Source organism: Oncorhynchus kisutch, linkage group LG10 (genome assembly GCF_002021735.2).
Source record: "Oncorhynchus kisutch isolate 150728-3 linkage group LG10, Okis_V2, whole genome shotgun sequence".
Lineage (NCBI taxonomy): Eukaryota > Metazoa > Chordata > Actinopteri > Salmoniformes > Salmonidae > Oncorhynchus > Oncorhynchus kisutch.
This window is the reverse complement of record NC_034183.2, coordinates 8,052,487-8,068,866: the sequence shown is the minus strand read 5'-3', so window position 1 is coordinate 8,068,866 and position 16,380 is coordinate 8,052,487. Positions and strand designations below refer to the sequence as shown.

Below are 16,380 nucleotides of genomic sequence, written 5' to 3'. Positions count from 1 at the left end.
AGCCAAGACTTGATAAGCACATTTGGTGCAGCCAATGACGCTGATCAGTGTGTGAGTGTGAGTGTGAGCTTGGAGTGCTTGAGGCTGCTTGTTGGTTTGGTGGACGTGAGGCTGCTGGTTGGTTTGGTGGATGTGAGGCTGCTGATTGGTTTGGTGGACGTGAGGCTGCTGATTGGTTTGGTGGACGTGAGGCTGCTGGTTGATTTGGTGGACGTGGGGCTGCTGGTTGGTTTGGTGGACGTGAGGTTGCTGGTTGGTTTGGTGGACGTGAGGCTGCTGGTTGGTTTGGTGGACGTGAGGCTGCTGGTTGGTTTGGAATCTTTAGTTTGGCCTGTTTGTAGTTCGACATAGCGGTCGAGACATGGAACATGTGCCTCCAAAGCGGTCCTCAAACATTGATTGGTTTCATAAATGCAGACATTCATTCAGGTTACAGACCATGTTACTAGGCCTAGGACCCCTAGACAAAGCGAGTGCAACAATATCAGCAGGCTAGTCGTTGGTTTCGTAACAGTGCCATCTTGTCAAGTCTGTATGTTTGGTTTAACAATCACCATAGGCGTTGTCATGGCAACACCAACCGATCTGGAACCAAGCTATGTATCAACTCCTACTGCTCATACATCCTAAGAAATTGTTTGATAAATCACACAGGACATGAAATCCATCACCTTTTTTTTTGTGCTAACATTCTACTCCCTGTACTCGTGTCATTGTTTGGCATGACAAGGAGTGGAATGTTAGCACAAACAGACTGGATTTCTCCAGGCTACGCAGACCACTCATGTCATAAAATGAATTGGGACTGTATGAGTATGAGATGAATATGTAGACCTTCACATTAGGTTATGTTTCATTTGATAGACCACTCTTTCATAAACACAGGCAGCACATTAGTTAAATTGGACCTGCGATGATGTACTATTGTCACCACAAGGCAAATGAGCACAGAGGATTAAAAATTGAGAGATCACAACACGCCTCATAATAAGAACCTGCGAATGTTCAAACCAATCATCCATTCAGCGTGTTGTTGAGTAGCCTACTTTACGACATCACTTTAAATTCATAACATTGGCAGAGGGTGGCAGCACACTTCATATATTTTCTCAGTTTGTGACATTCAGTTTAGGGGACATGCATGATGTTACCATGTTGTTCATTTCTAGTTTAAGGGACATGCATGATGTTACCATGTTGTTCATTTCTAGTTTAGGGGACATGCATAATGTTAACCATGTTGTTCATTTCTAGTTTAGGGGACATGCATGATGTTACCATGTTGTTCATTTCTAGTTTAGGGGACATGCATGATGTTACCATGTTGTTCATTTCTAGTTTAGGGGACATGCATAATGTTAACCATGTTGTTCATTTCTAGTTTAGGGGACATGCATAATGTTAACCATGTTGTTCATTTCTAGTTTAGGGGACATGCATAATGTTAACCATGTTGTTCATTTCTAGTTTAGGGGACATGCATAATGTCAACCATGTTGTTCATTTCTAGTTTAGGGGACATGCATAATGTTACCATGTTGTTCATTTCTAGTTTAGGGGACATGCATAATGTTAACCATGTTGTTCATTTCTAGTTTAGGGGACATGCATAATGTCAACCATGTTGTTCATTTCTAGTTTAGGGGACATGCATAATGTTAACCATGTTGTTCATTTCTAGTTTAGGGGACATGCATAATGTTAACCATGTTGTTCATTTCTAGTTTAGGGGACATGCATAATGTTAACCATGTTGTTCATTTCTAGTTTAGGGGACATGCATGATGTTACCATGTTGTTCATTAAAGTCTATCCATCATCACAAAACATCTCTTTACCGAACACAGTCAATTCAAAGCATCTTCCTCAGCCGACAGCAGTCAGACACTGCTCTATCTAACACAAACACTATCTAACACCTCCAAACACCTCATCATTACTGTAATAAATTGTAGCTAAGAATAGTAGCGGCATTAGCCAGTTGACAGTAAAGTCCTTCAGATCATTTCATGTGGTGGGGTCCTCTTTTAAAGCTAGACATGATTTGTTTTACATGGATAATATATATATTTTTAAACAACGGAATCCTTCAAGATGACGTCCCTTGGTGAGGTGGGGCTGCTGAGATGGTCTGATGCTGGAAGAAAGGTTGGAGGAAGATTCCAAGAGTACCGGCTATACAGCCTACTGCAAAGATCCATAGGAACAGACGATCCAATACCATCGCCACGTACTTCCAGTCCTCAATCACCTGGAGAACACAGGGTCAGAAAAGGAGAGAGAGAACGGTCTAGAGAAGAGACTCAAATGTCTGGGGGAGTAAAGCAGCATGATCACCCACCCACATCCATCCATCCACCCACATCCATCCATCCATCCACCCACCCACATCCATCCATCCATCCACCCACATCCATCCATCCATCCATCCATCCATCCACCCACATCCATCCATCCACCCACATCCATCCATCCACCCACCCACCCACATCCATCCATCCATCCACCCACCCACCCACCCACATCCATCCACCCACCCACCCACCCACCCACATCCATCCATCCATCCACCCACATCCATCCATCCATCCACCCACATCCATCCATCCATCCACCCACATCCATCCACCCACATCCATCCATCCATCCACCCACATCCATCCATCCATCCACATCCATCCATCCATCCATCCATCCACCCACCCACTAACACATCCAGTCACACATCCATCCACCCACCCATATCCACTCACACATCCACTCACACACCCACATCCATCCACCCACTAACACATCCATCCACCCACCCACATCCACTCACACATCCACCCACCCACCCACTCACTCACTCACTCACTCACTCATTCACACATCCATCCATTCATTGCAGAACACGTGAAAAAAGAGAGAGGATGATCAACTGTACAAAATACTGCAGAAGAAAGTTTAATATCAGAGCTGTAGCTCCGCCCACAGGTATTTTGTATATATTAGGGATCCCCATTAGGCGTTGCCAAGGCAGCAGCTACTCTTTCCGGGGGTTTATTATGGATCCACATTAGGCGTTGCCAGGGCAGCAGCTCCTCTTTCCTGGGGTTTATTATGGATCCACATTAGGCGTTGCCAAGGCAGCAGCTACTCTTTCCTGGGGTTTATTATGGATCCCCATTAGACGTTGCCAAGGCAGCAGCTACTCTTTCCTGGGGTTTATTATGGATCCACATTAGGCGTTGCCAAGGCAGCAGCTACTCTTTCCTGGGGTTTATTATGGATCCCCATTAGGCGTTGCCAAGGCAGCAGCTACTCTTTCCTGGGGTTTATTATGGATCCACATTAGGCGTTGCCAAGGCAGCAGCTACTCTTTCCTAGGGTTTATTATGGATCCCCATTAGGCGTTGCCAAGGCATCAGCTACTCCTTCCTGGGGTCCAAAAACATTACACACAAAACAAAAGACTGAAGAGCTTTGAAGGTCAATCTCCAGCTGGACAGAAGAAAAAGGGTCCTTCCAGACAGATTTCAGTTTTTATGTTGGACAGAAAAGTAGCTTTTCCAACCTGCGATCTCTCTTACTTATTTTTACATTGTGACCATCTTATTGTGTTCTGATTTTCTGCATTTCTGATGTGATAGATACGATAAACCAATTTTTGCAGCAAACAAAAACAACAATTCAAATAAGACCAGATTGACTCACAGTCTTGTTGTCGTCGTCTCTAATCATGTAGTCAGCGACGTATCGCACCCCATCTACAGCTTCCTGTAGGTCAGGACTGTGACTGATGTCAGAGCTGGAGCTGCCACACCACGGGCGACCAGACAGTTGCTCCGTGGGCAGAAACCCCTCTTGTGTTCTCACACTCCTGAATGAATGAATTAATTAATTAATTAATAAATGACACATTTTCTTTACATATGAGAAACCCCTCTTGTGTCCTCACACTCCTGAATTATTTAATTAATTTCAATGAATAAATTATAAATTTGCTTTACATTTCAAGGGAACCATCCGTTACAGTTTTTTTTTAACACATTTTCAAGAAAATGTACATACATTACAGTAAATTCATGATCTGTTGATTACATCTTCTGGTGATCACCTGACCACAATAAAATGAAAGAAAAAGAAATAATAATAATAATGGTACATGATAGAAATAGTATAATTACCTTTTTCTGAGGTAGTAGGACCCAGGAGATAGGAGGAATGGTGAAGAGGAAGGAGAGGAGGCCACGCCAGGGTCCATCCCTGGGCTAGCCTCCTTGGTCTTCTGGAGCGACTGCTGTCTCCTCTGACGGAGACGCTGTCTGGCCGAGTTGTTCTGGGGGTGCCTCATGCACAGCAGGGCAGGCAGCCAGTCCAGGAACAAAACTTTAACCCAGTGGGGCATGGTGTGTGTGCTGGGGGAACGGTGATGGACGTTCAGAACACACACACTGGTGACGATGGAGAAGGTTACGAGAACCATGGTGAACATCAGGTATTTACCTAGCAGATCAGAGAGAAGAGTGTGAAGAAGCATCTCATTTAAAAATGTCATTATGCAATGTTGTTTTTCCTAATAAAAATGTTGAACTTGACTTTTCTTTTAATTTACACTGTACATTCAACAGTCAAATAATATTTTCTCAGATAAGTTGGATTAAAAAAAAAAAAATTGGTACTATTGTTGCAGCCCTACTTAACACTAAGCTTATGCATGAGCCATCACATAATGGTGATGGAGAAGGTCACCAGCACTATGGTGAATATCAGGACCTGTGTGCACAAAGCAGAAGTGCTGATCTAGGATCAGGTCCCCACTGGCAATATAATCTTATTCATTATGATCTAAAAAAAGGTCAAACTGATTCAAGATCAGCACTCCTACTAAATCCTTAACCCTTGGTTAATACTGGCCCTGGCACAGAGCTTACCGATCAGGGGCACGTCCAGAGAGGTTGGCGGTACGATCTTAGATATCAGCAACAGGAACACAGTGAGGGCCAACAGTACAGAGACACACAGACTGATCTTCTCTCCACAGTCACTGGGCAGGTAGAAGACCAACACAGCCAGAGAGGTGATGAGGACACAGGGGATAATCAGATTTATGGTGTAGAACAACGGCTTCCTGGAAATAAATTGAATTGAGCAGAATTGAATTGAATCTTATCTGAGGTACAAATAATACCTCAACCAAGCTGTGTAGCCTATGATTCCAGATGACAGCACATAAAAGCATTGATGAAATCAAGTATTTCCAAAGTGGTCCTCGATTGTAAAAAATAATAACATCTTATGACAAGGACTAGAAAAAGTAACACAACTAATATATTGTAAACAGTTGAAGAATAAGATTTTAAAAAATGGCATTATATATTCATTCCTTTTGATCAGGAAGTCGTAGGTCACATCCACGTAGATGGGCTCTGAGCTGGAGAAAGTACGTCTCCCGGGTAAAGCCAAGATGTCCCACTCTCCACTGGGCGTGAAGTCATCCATACTGGCCACACCTGTCCTGAGGACCAGATCCACCTGATTTGATTGGATTTAGATTTGACAATTAAAATACATCGTCTGAAACAATACACACACGTAACAGGTTACAGGATCTAAGGCATTTGACGACAGTTCCTACTTCGCAGTAGGGTCGTCTGAAAAAGCTATTATTGTAAAAAATTGGGGCAGAAATGACTTCTTGAACATGTGAACATTCATGCGCCTTAATTATAAACTTGTTGGAACTGTAAATATGAATAAATAAACTGATGAGACTAGTTCAGCCAAAGAGAAGCATTGAGCTATACAGTGAGAAGTAAAGGATCCTTCCTGTTTAGTCGTGATTGGCTGAGATAATAGAATGGTTGGACATGCCAAGATAGTCCTGATTGGTATGTCATGTCACAGGCTTCAGTCTATAACACAATGGGAGCTTCACTGGTCAGTACATAGATCATCGTTGCTACCGCAGACTTGAGGTAAAGTTGTAGCTTTAGACAACTGCAAAGTGTTGCTACAGCTCTCAAAAACATTGCTGCCCTGGATTTAGCTGGGATAAGTAGAGAGACTCTGGAGGACAATGCCATGCTGAATCGCATGTGTTTACATGTTGGCGCTGTGCAAGATGGCGCCAACAGATACATTCGCTCTGTTTCTAGCTCCAAGCCAGCTTTCCAGTAGCTTTTTCCAGTAGCTTTTTTTGTGTTATTTCTTACAGTGAATATTTCTAGTATTATTTCGTCCAACCGAAAAGAACACTTCTTGCGACTAGCAATCCCGGATCCGGGAGCGTAATCATAGCCTCAAACGAATTGGCTACCACAGTATTTTACGCAAGATTTTCTACGGGAGACACCATGTGACCACTTGCTAAATATGGTCCCTTACGGCTATTCTTCAACGGAAATGCGCAAAAAGAAGTCACAATGCTGTAGACACCTTGGGGAATACGTAGAAAACGTAAGCTCATTCGTAGCCCATTCATTTGCATGAGGCGGTTTCAAAAAATGCGGCACTTCCTGGTTGGATTTTTATCTGGGTTTCGCCTGTAACATCAGTTCTGTTGCACTCACAGACAATATCTTTGCAGTTTTGGAAACATCAGTGTTTTCTATCCAAAGCTGTCAATTATATGCATAGTCAAGCATCTTTGGTGACAAAATATCTTGTTTAAAACGGGAACGTTTTTCATCCAAAAATTAAAATAGCGCCCCCTAACACCAAGTTAAGACATGAGATCGGCAGGATCTAATTCACCAGAAATTCGACCTTCCTGACCTGGATCCTTTGTTTGTGCTTCCCGAGGCAGCTCTATTCATCAAAAAATACTAAGCCAGCCGAGTCACGGCCTGTTCACCCTGCTACCATTTAGCAGGCGGAAACAGTACAGCATAGTATTTTTTGTGTGCCCCACAAATGCACATGTAAAAAACAAATGAATGTTGCCTTCAATACAAAATTTCACTTGCCAATTCGGGCAGCCATAATGCACATTCCTCCAAATAGTCTTACAGTATTTGGGGGAAAAAATGTGATCTCTGGTTAAAGATTGAACTTTGACGTCCGTTCAAGTACTCCGTTACTCATGCATTTAGTGAACACAATATAGTAGCCATAGCTAGGAAAACCAAAGTTACAAAGGCTGGGCCTAATATAGTATATAAGAGGTCATACAATAAGTTTTGTAGTGATTCCCATGTTGTTGATGTAAACAATATTTGTTGGTCTGTACATTTGCTTAATTTCTTCTTCTTGGGATTATTGTGTGTATTAGTATTTTGTACTGTTAGACATTCACTGCTGGAGCTAGAAACACAAACTGCACCTGCTTTAAAACCTCTTTGGGCTGAGATCCCGCTAACGGGATCGATATGACAACAGCCAGTGAAGGTGCAGGGCGCCAAATTCAAACAACATAAGTCTCATAATTAAAATTCCTCAAACATACAAGTATTTCACACCATTTTAAAGATACACTTCTTGTTAATCCCACCACAGTGTCCGATTTCAAATAAGCTTTACGGTGAAAGCACCACAAACGATTACAGTGGGACAAAAAAGTATTATTTTTTGCCCCGCTGTATGTTAGGTCAGAGCCAAGTCACAGAAAAACACAGCCATTTTTCCAGCCAAAGAGAGGAGTCACAAAAACCAGAAATAGAGAGAGAATTAATATACATGGAACTTTAGATACCCTTCTCCTTAATGCAACCGCTGTGTCAGATTTTTGTTTTTACTTTACAGAAAAAGCACACCATGCAAAAGTCTGAGTACGGAGCTCAGAGACCAAAACAACCCAAACAGATATTTGCCATGTTGTCAACAGAAGTCAACCGAAGTCAGAAATAGCATTATAAATATTCCCTTACCTTTGATGATCTTCATCAGAATGCACTCCCAGGAATCTCAGTTCCACAATAAATGTTTGATTTGTTCCATAAAGTTCATCTTTATGTCCAAATACCTCCTTTTGTTAGCGCGTTCAGTTCACCAATACAAATTCATGACGCACGAGCAGACGGAAAGTCAAAAAGTTCCGTTACAGCCCGTAGAAACATGTCAAACGAAGTATAGAATCAATCTTTAGGATGTTTTTAACATACATTTTCAATAATGTTCCAACCGGAGAATTCCTTTGTCTGTAGAAAAGCACTGGAACGCGAGCTAACTTTCACGTGAACGAGCGTCACGAGCTCATGGCACTCTGCCAGACACCTGGCTCAAACAGCCCTTATGAGCCTCCACTTCACAGTCGAAGCATCAAACAAGGTTCTAAAGACTGTTGACATCTAGTGGAAGCCTTAGGAAGTGCAACATGACCAATATCCCACTGTATCTTCAATAGAGAATGAGTTGAAAAACGACAAACCTCAGATTTCTCACTTCCTGGTTGGAATTTTTCTCTGTTTTTTGCCTGCCATAAGAGTTCTGTTATACTCACAGACATCATTCAAACAGTTTTAGAAACTGCAGAGTGTTGTCTATCCAAATATACTAATAATATGCATATCTTAGCTTCTGGAACTGAGTAGCAGGCAGTTTACTCTGGGCACCTTATTCATCCAAGCTACTCAATACTGCCCCCAGCCATATAAACATCTGCTAATCTGTGTACGCAACAAATAAACTTAGATTTTTACTTAACACTTATTTTCTTAAAAATGCATTGATGGTTCAGGGCTTGTAAGTAAAGCATTTCACTGTATTCGACGCATGTGACAAATACAATTTGATTTGATGGGTGGGTGGGGTTAAGGTTTAAGAGGGCGTGAACGATGCTGAATGGGCGTAATCAAAGAAGAGCTCTCTAGGAAGGGTAAAAATCTCAGAAAAATCTTTCAAAGGGCATTTTCTTCTACATGTGTATCACCTTTTAAAGCAGCATAACTTTCCCAGGTTTCTTCCAACCACATTGCATGATGTACCATTTCTACGCCTCAATAGAGAAATCCGGACATATTCAATATAGCTAAAAATGTGTATCATTTTAAGTACGAGTGGTCCCAGGAATCAAACCCAATATCCAGGCGTTGCAAGCGCTATGCTCTACCAACTGAGCTACAGAGGACCACATTATCAAGGATAAAGCACAATGCATTTCCATGTATTACCTCAGTGTGGTCATAGGTCCACGAGCGGAACTTCAGGGTGCAGTTCTGTTGGTCGAATGGGAAGTGTTTGACCTCGATCTTGCAGGCACTCTTATAGATAGCTGGTGGGAGCCAGAAGATGGTGCCGTTGGACAGGACGATGGCGTTGGTGAAGACCGTCACCTCATAGATACCATCAGCACTACAGTTGAAGGGAGGACACGTCAGTGAGATTTTAGGCTCTCAGAATAACAGCGTTGAATATCTTTTGACTTTGTCTGTGAATTCCCAGCAGCACCATACAATTGACTACACAATAAAAAAATTTACAGCACATGCTTTTCCCGGAGGGTTTGATACTAACTTGTTGTACAGTACAATATCTGGGAGCCATATATGACGGGACGGAATGCGGAGCTTGTCAATCCCATCAAAGTCTGAGGGTTCCCATGACAACCTGTAATCAACCCAGTTCTACGGTGAGAAGGATGGTTATTAGTAGTAGCAAGAGGTAAAACACTCACCTTCACCATAATGTTGTGTTCAATAATGACACCACGTTACATACTGTATGTATTCTGGACAGATGATCGTTCTTCTCACCTGTGTTAGCCAGACATTTGTGATCATAATTTGTTCCCGGTCATGCTACAAAGGGAAGACATATTGTTAAAAATGTATCAAACTTTTATGAATTCCATGACGTTTTGTAATTTCTATATAAACTCAAATGAAAATAAAAGAACTGAACGGTCACCACACTGATACAATAGAGTAACAAAACAAAACAGTAAAGTGCAATAGAATCCAATCCAATCAACCCACCACACTGATCAGTTGTGCCAGGGAGACCTGCAGTTTGATGGTAACTGGTTCAAACTGGTTACTGGCCGGTCGTATCAGCTTGTTGTAACGCTCTCTACTCAGTAGCCACTTCAGCAACCTCTCCTCAGACTCCGCACATAGACCACCTGGAAATAAAGACAGCAATGAGGAAGTGGAGTGTCAGTTTAATTTCTGAATTGGAGTGTCAATTTTCTTTCTGAATTGACAGAATGTGTTGTAATGTACAATAGATGCCCTGTGAAAAGGTGAGGTGTGAAGATATAGGTCAAATATGTTTCATTGCATATACAAATGGGTCAACCTGTACGAGTCTGAGGTGTGACCTGGAAATCTGTTTTTTGTTGCATATCCCGACTCCCCCTGTGACACCCTCGGAGAGTGGGGTCAGAGCTAGCGATCAGCCATTATTGACGGCAACCCTGGAGAAATTAGTGTGAAGTGCCTTGCCCAAGGGCAGATCGACAGATTATTTTTCACCTTGCCGACTCTGGGATTCGAACTAGCAACATTTAGGTTACTGGCCCAACACTCTAAGCTACCTGTCGTCCTATGTACTATATATAGTAGTATATTAGTTCTGACTTAAAATATGTGGACAAATACCTAGGTGTCCGGCTAGACTGTAAACTCTCCTTCCATACTCATATTAAACATCTCCAATCCAAAATTAAATCTAGAATCGGCTTTCTATTTCGCAACAAAGCCTCCTTCACTCATGCCGCCAAACATACCCTAGTAAAACTGACTATTCTACCGATCCTCGACTTTGGCGATGTAATTTACAAAATAGCCTCCAACACTCTACTCAGCAAATTGGATGCAGTCTATCACAGTGCCATCCGTTTTGTCACCAAAGCCCCATATACTACCCACCACTGTGACCTGCATGCTCTCGTCGGCTGTCCCTCGCTACATATTCGTCGCCAGACCCACTGGCTCCAGGTCATCTATAAGTCTTTGCTAGGTAAAGCTCCGCCTTATCACTGGTCAGGATAACAACACCCACCCGTAGCACGCACTCCAGTAGGTATATCTCACTGGTCATCCCCAAAGCCAACACCTCCTTTGGCCGCCTTTCCTTCCCGTTCTCTGCTGCCAATGACTGGAACGAATTGCAAAAATCGCTGAAGCTGGAGACTTATATTTCCCTCACTAACTTTAAACATCAGCTAACCGATCGCTGCAGCTGTACATAGCTCGTCTGTAAATAGCCCATCCAATCTACCTACCTCATCCCCATATTGTTTTTATTTACTTTTCTATTATTTTGCAAACACGGTATTTCTACTTGCACATCATCTTCTGCACATCTATTACTTCAGTGTTAATTTGCTAAACTGTAATTACATCGCTTCTACGGCCTATTTATCGCCTTACCTCCTCACTCCATTTGCACACACTGTATATAGACTTTCTCTATTGTGTTATTGACTGTACTTTTGTTTATTCCATGTGTAACTCTGTGTTGTTGTTTGTGTGCACTGCTTTCCTTTATCTTGGTCAGGTCGCAGTTGTAAATGAGAACTTGTTCTCAACTAGCCTACCTGGTTAAATAAAGGTGTTCTCAACTAGCCTACCTGGTTAAATAAAGGTGTTCTCAACTAGCCTACCTGGTTAAATAAAGGTGTTCTCAACTAGCCTACCTGGTTAAATAAAGGTGTTCTCAACTAGCCTACCTGGTTAAATAAAGGTGTTCTCAACTAGCCTACCTGGTTAAATAAAGGTGTTCTCAACTAGCCTACCTGGTTAAATAAAGGTGTTCTCAACTAGCCTACCTGGTTAAATAAAGGTGTTCTCAACTAGCCTACCTGGTTAAATAAAGGTGTTCTCAACTAGCCTACCTGGTTAAATAAAGGTGTTCTCAACTAGCCTACCTGGTTAAATAAAGGTGTTCTCAACTAGCCTACCTGGTTAAATAAAGGTGTTCTCAACAAGCCTACCTGGTTAAATAAAGGTGTTCTCAACAAGCCTACCTGGTTAAATAAAGGTGTTCTCAACTAGCCTACCTGGTTAAATAAAGGTGTTCTCAACTAGCCTACCTGGTTAAATAAAGGTGTTCTCAACTAGCCTACCTGGTTAAATAAAGGTGTTCTCAACTAGCCTACCTGGTTAAATAAAGGTGAAATAAAATAAAAATACAAATAAAAAATGAGGATGCATTTGGAAAGTATTCAGACCCCTTGACTTATTCCACATTTTGTTATTTTTCCTTTATTTAACCAGGCAAGTCAGTTAAGAACAAATTCTTATTTTCAATGACGACCTAGGAACAGTGGGTTAACTGCCTGTTCAGGGGCAGAACGACAGGTTTGTACCTTGTCAGCTCGGGGGTTTGAACTTGCAACCTTCCGCTTCCTAGTCCAACGCTCTAACCACTAGGCTACCCTGCCGCCCCGGCAAAATTACAACCTTATTCTAAAATGGATTTTAAAAATACCCAATAATGTAAACATTTTTTGAAATGTTTACAAATCTATTTAAAAAAAATTAAAACTGAAATATCACATTTACATTAGCATTCAGACCCTTTACTCAGTACTTTGTTGAAGCATCTTTGGCAGCAATTACAGCCTTGAGAATTCTTGGGTATGAAGCTACAAGCTTGGCACACCTGTATTTGGGGAGTTTCTGCCATTCTTCTCTGCAGATCCTCTCAAAGTCTGTCAGATTGGATGAGGAGCGTCGCTGCACAGCTATTTTCAGGTCTCTCCAGAGATGTTCGGGTTCAAGTCTGGGATCTGGCTGGGCCAATCAAGGACATTTAGAGACTTGTCCCAAAGACCCTCCTGAGCTGTCTTGGCTGTGTTCTTAGATTCGTTGTCCTTTTTTTTAAGGTGAACCTTCGCCCTAGTCTGAAGCCTTGAGTCCTCTGGAGCAAGTTTTCATCAAGGATCTCTCTGTACTTTGCTCCGTTCATCTTTCCCTCAATCCTGACTATTCCCTGCCCCTGAAAAACATCCCCACAGCATGATGCTGCCACCACCATGCTTCACTGTAGGGATGGTGCCAGGTTTCCTCCAGACGTGATGCTTGGCATTCAGGACAAAGTGTTCAATCTTGGTTTCATCAGACTAGAGAATCTTGTTTCACATGGTCTGAGAGTCCTTTAGGTGCCTTTTGACAAACTTCAAGCAGGCTGTAATGTGCCTTTTACTGAGGAAAGGCTTCCGTCTGGCCACTCTACCATAAAGGCCTGATTGGTGGAGTGCTGCAGAGATGGTTGTCCTTTGGGAATGTTCTTCCATCTCTACAGAGGAACTCTGTCAGAGTGACCATCTGGTTCTTGGTCACTTCTTCCATTTAAGAATGATGGAGGCCACTGTGTTCTTGGGGACCTTCAATGCTGCAGAAATGTTTTGGTACCCTTCCCGATCTGTACCTCGACACAATCCTGTTTCGGAGCAAAATAACTGAATTCTTATGTAAATAAGGTATTTCTGTATTTTATTTTGAAATCATTTGCAAAAATGTCTAAAAAACCTATTTTGACTTTTACATTACGGGGTATTGTGTGTAGTTTGATGAGGGAAAGTCTGTAACGTAACAAAATGTGGAAAAAGTCAAGGGGTCTTGAATACTTTCAGAATGCACTGTATAGGAAGAGGATATATTATGGAAACGCATACTATTCCCAATAAATAAACCAATAATCTGTTTTGTATTTATTAAGGATCCCCATTTGTTCCTGCCAAGGCAGCAGCTACTCTTCCTGAGGTTTATTATGGATCACCATTAGTTCCTGCCAAGGCAGCAGCTACTCTTCCTGGGGTTTATTATGGATCCCCATTAGTTCCTGCCAAGGCAGCAGCTACTCTTCCTGGGGTTTATTATGGATCCCCTTTAGTTCCTGCCAAGGCAGCAGCTACTCTGCCTGGGGTTTATTATGGATCACCATTAGTTCCTACCAAGGCAGCAGCTACTCTTCCTGAGGTTTATTATGGATCCCCATTAGTTCCTGCCAAGGCAGCAGCTACTCTACCTGGGGTTTATTATGGATCCCCATTAGTTCCTGCCAAGGCAGCAGCTACTCTTCCTGGGGTTTATTATGGATCCCCATTAGTTCCTGCCAAGGCAGCAGCTACTCTTCCTGGGGTTTATTATGGATCCCCTTTAGTTCCTGCCAAGGCAGCAGCTACTCTGCCTGGGGTTTATTATGGATCACCATTAGTTCCTACCAAGGCAGCAGCTACTCTTCCTGGGGTTTATTATGGATCCCCATTAGTTCCTGCCAAGGCAGCAGCTACTCTTCCTGGGGTTTATTATGGATCCCCATTAGTTCCTGCCAAGGCAGCAGCTACTCTTCCTGGGGTTTATTATGGATCCCCATTAGTTCCTGCCAAGGCAGCAGCTACTCTTCCTGGGGTTTATTATGGATCCCCATTAGTTCCTGCCAAGGCAGTAGCTACTCTTCCTGGGGTTTATTATGGATCCCCATTAGTTCCTGCCAAGGCAGCAGCTACTCTTCCTGGGGTTTATTATGGATCCCCATTAGTTCCTGCCACGGCAGCAGCTACTCTGCCTGGGGTTTATTATGGATCCCCATTAGTTCCTGCCAAGGCAGCAGCTACTCTTCCTGGGGTCCAAACACATTAAGGCACTTATATTACACATAAAACAGTACATTATATAATATTATTACACTTCTACATATCTACAATTCAAAATGTATACCAACATACAATGCTATTTAAATGTACGTGCGTGTAGTGTGCTAGCGTTTGTGTGCGTATCCGTGTCTGTACCTGCGTGTCTCTATCTTCAGTCCCCCCCCCCCCCTGATTCTACTGCTTGCATCCATATTCCCTAACGTACCCAGAACAATCTAAAATCCCAACCTCTCCTCTGAGTCTGCACCTAAATCATCAGGGAAGATAATATATCAAACGGACAATTCCCACGAGACAATAACCACTATTCAGTGTAGATCGATTCTAGCCTGGTTCCAGATGTGTTACTGTTTGTGCCGTCTTGCCATCTCCTATGGTTTGTGTGCGTATCTGTACCTGCGTCTCTCTTCACAGTCCCCCCCGCTGTTCCATAAGGGTTGGTATGGTAACCACAGAGGTAAACATATCTGGGACCAGGTTACATCAACTATGTGTTAATATAAATAGATGAAATAACACATCTGTAAACTTACCTTGGATCAGGATACAAAAGCAGAGGCAGACAGTCCTCATCATAGCGAAGGCTTAGACAGGCGATCCCCACACAAATGATGTGGACTGTGAAGTACTGTAAGGTTCAATGGACCATAATTATTATTATTTTTTAAATCAACCCAATCAAAAGTGAGTAAAACAACTTTTATTCTAAAGAATAAGGATCGATTTACAGTTTCAGGTGAAAATGTATTAAAAAGTTTAGTATTAACGATAACGGAAATTCCAATCGGTATTGCTGACCTCAAAATCCTGTGATCAGTGATAAGACACAGTTAAAAATATAGATGGGTTCTATTAGCCGCAAGGGGCCGTTTCAAATTCACTGACCTGACAGTTCTGGGTTGCATATTAATGTGAGAATCAGTCGTCCATATCCAGCATAGACTTCGGTTACAATACAATATTATACAAACCAAAAAAACAAATTTGATTATAGACCATTTTAAATAATATGCATTCAACGCACAATGTGTCATGAAACTACCAAATACAAAATCAAATCATGTTTTATTTGTCACAGACACGTGTTTAGCAGATGTTATTGCGGTTGTAGCGAAATGCTTGTGTTTCTAGCTCCGACAGTGCAGTAATATATAACAAGTAATATCTAACAATTTCACAACAATACACAATCTAAAGGAAAGGAATTAAGAATATATAAATATTTGGGCGAGCAATGTCAGAGCGGCATAGACCAAGATACAGTAGAAAAGATTCCAATGATACTTTCTTAAGTCCAGATATTTGGGGGACTAAACCAGAACCTTTCTGTTGTCACGACCTGGCCAGTAAGTATTCAGGCTGTATCACATCCGGACGTGATTGGGAGTCCCATAGGGCAGTGCACAATTGGCCCAGCGTCGTCCAGGTTTGACTGGTGTAGGCCGTCATTGTAGATAACATTTTTTTTCGTCACTGACTTTCCTACTTAAATAAAAGGTTACATTTATTAAAAAATAAATCTAATATTAAGATCAGCAGTGTGGCCATAATGTTCCAGATCTGTTGTTTCCTCCTATAAGCTGGTCCCAGACCCGTTGTCTCCTGTAGCCTGGTCCCAGATCTGTTGTCTCCTATAGCCTGGTCCCAGATCTCGTCTCCTATAAGCTGGTCCCAGATCTGTTGTTTCCTCCTATAAGCTGGTCCCAGACCCATTGTCTCCTGTAGCCTGGTCCCAGATCTGTTGTCTCCTATAGCCTGGTCCCAGATCTGTTGTCTCCTATAAGCTGGTCCCAGACTTGTTGTCTCCTATAGCCTGGTCCCAGATCTGTTGTCTCCTATAAGCTGGTCCCAGACCT

General features: G+C 42.3%; 1 protein-coding gene across 1 annotated transcript; it reads right to left on the bottom strand.

Annotated features, from left to right (window-relative positions):
- Positions 1–915: 915 nt before the first annotated feature.
- LOC109898249 (neuronal acetylcholine receptor subunit beta-4-like) lies at positions 916–9,719 on the bottom strand. Its single transcript, XM_031833006.1, has 8 exons — positions 9,675–9,719; positions 9,436–9,545; positions 9,093–9,273; positions 5,371–5,517; positions 4,917–5,115; positions 4,170–4,488; positions 3,697–3,790; positions 916–2,251 (listed from the first exon to the last, which is right to left on the bottom strand). Exons 1-8 carry the CDS (start codon positions 9,699–9,701, stop codon positions 2,090–2,092), a joined length of 1,239 nt encoding a protein of 412 aa, XP_031688866.1. The 5' UTR covers positions 9,702–9,719; the 3' UTR covers positions 916–2,089.
- Positions 9,720–16,380: the final 6,661 nt, after the last annotated feature.

What these genes read in the sequence shown, in the direction of transcription:
- LOC109898249 (XM_031833006.1), bottom strand. Translation starts at nt 9,701, where the DNA reads ATGATCACAAATGTCTGGCTAACACAG. An exon ending in CAAATGTCTGGCTAACACAG is followed by an intron (nt 9,546 to 9,674) that starts GTGAGAAGAACG and finishes TTCTCACCGTAG; the next exon opens with AACTGGGTTGATTACAGGTT. An exon ending in TCCTACTACCTCAGAAAAAG is followed by an intron (nt 3,791 to 4,169) that starts GTAATTATACTA and finishes TGGCAGCTCCAG; the next exon opens with CTCTGACATCAGTCACAGTC.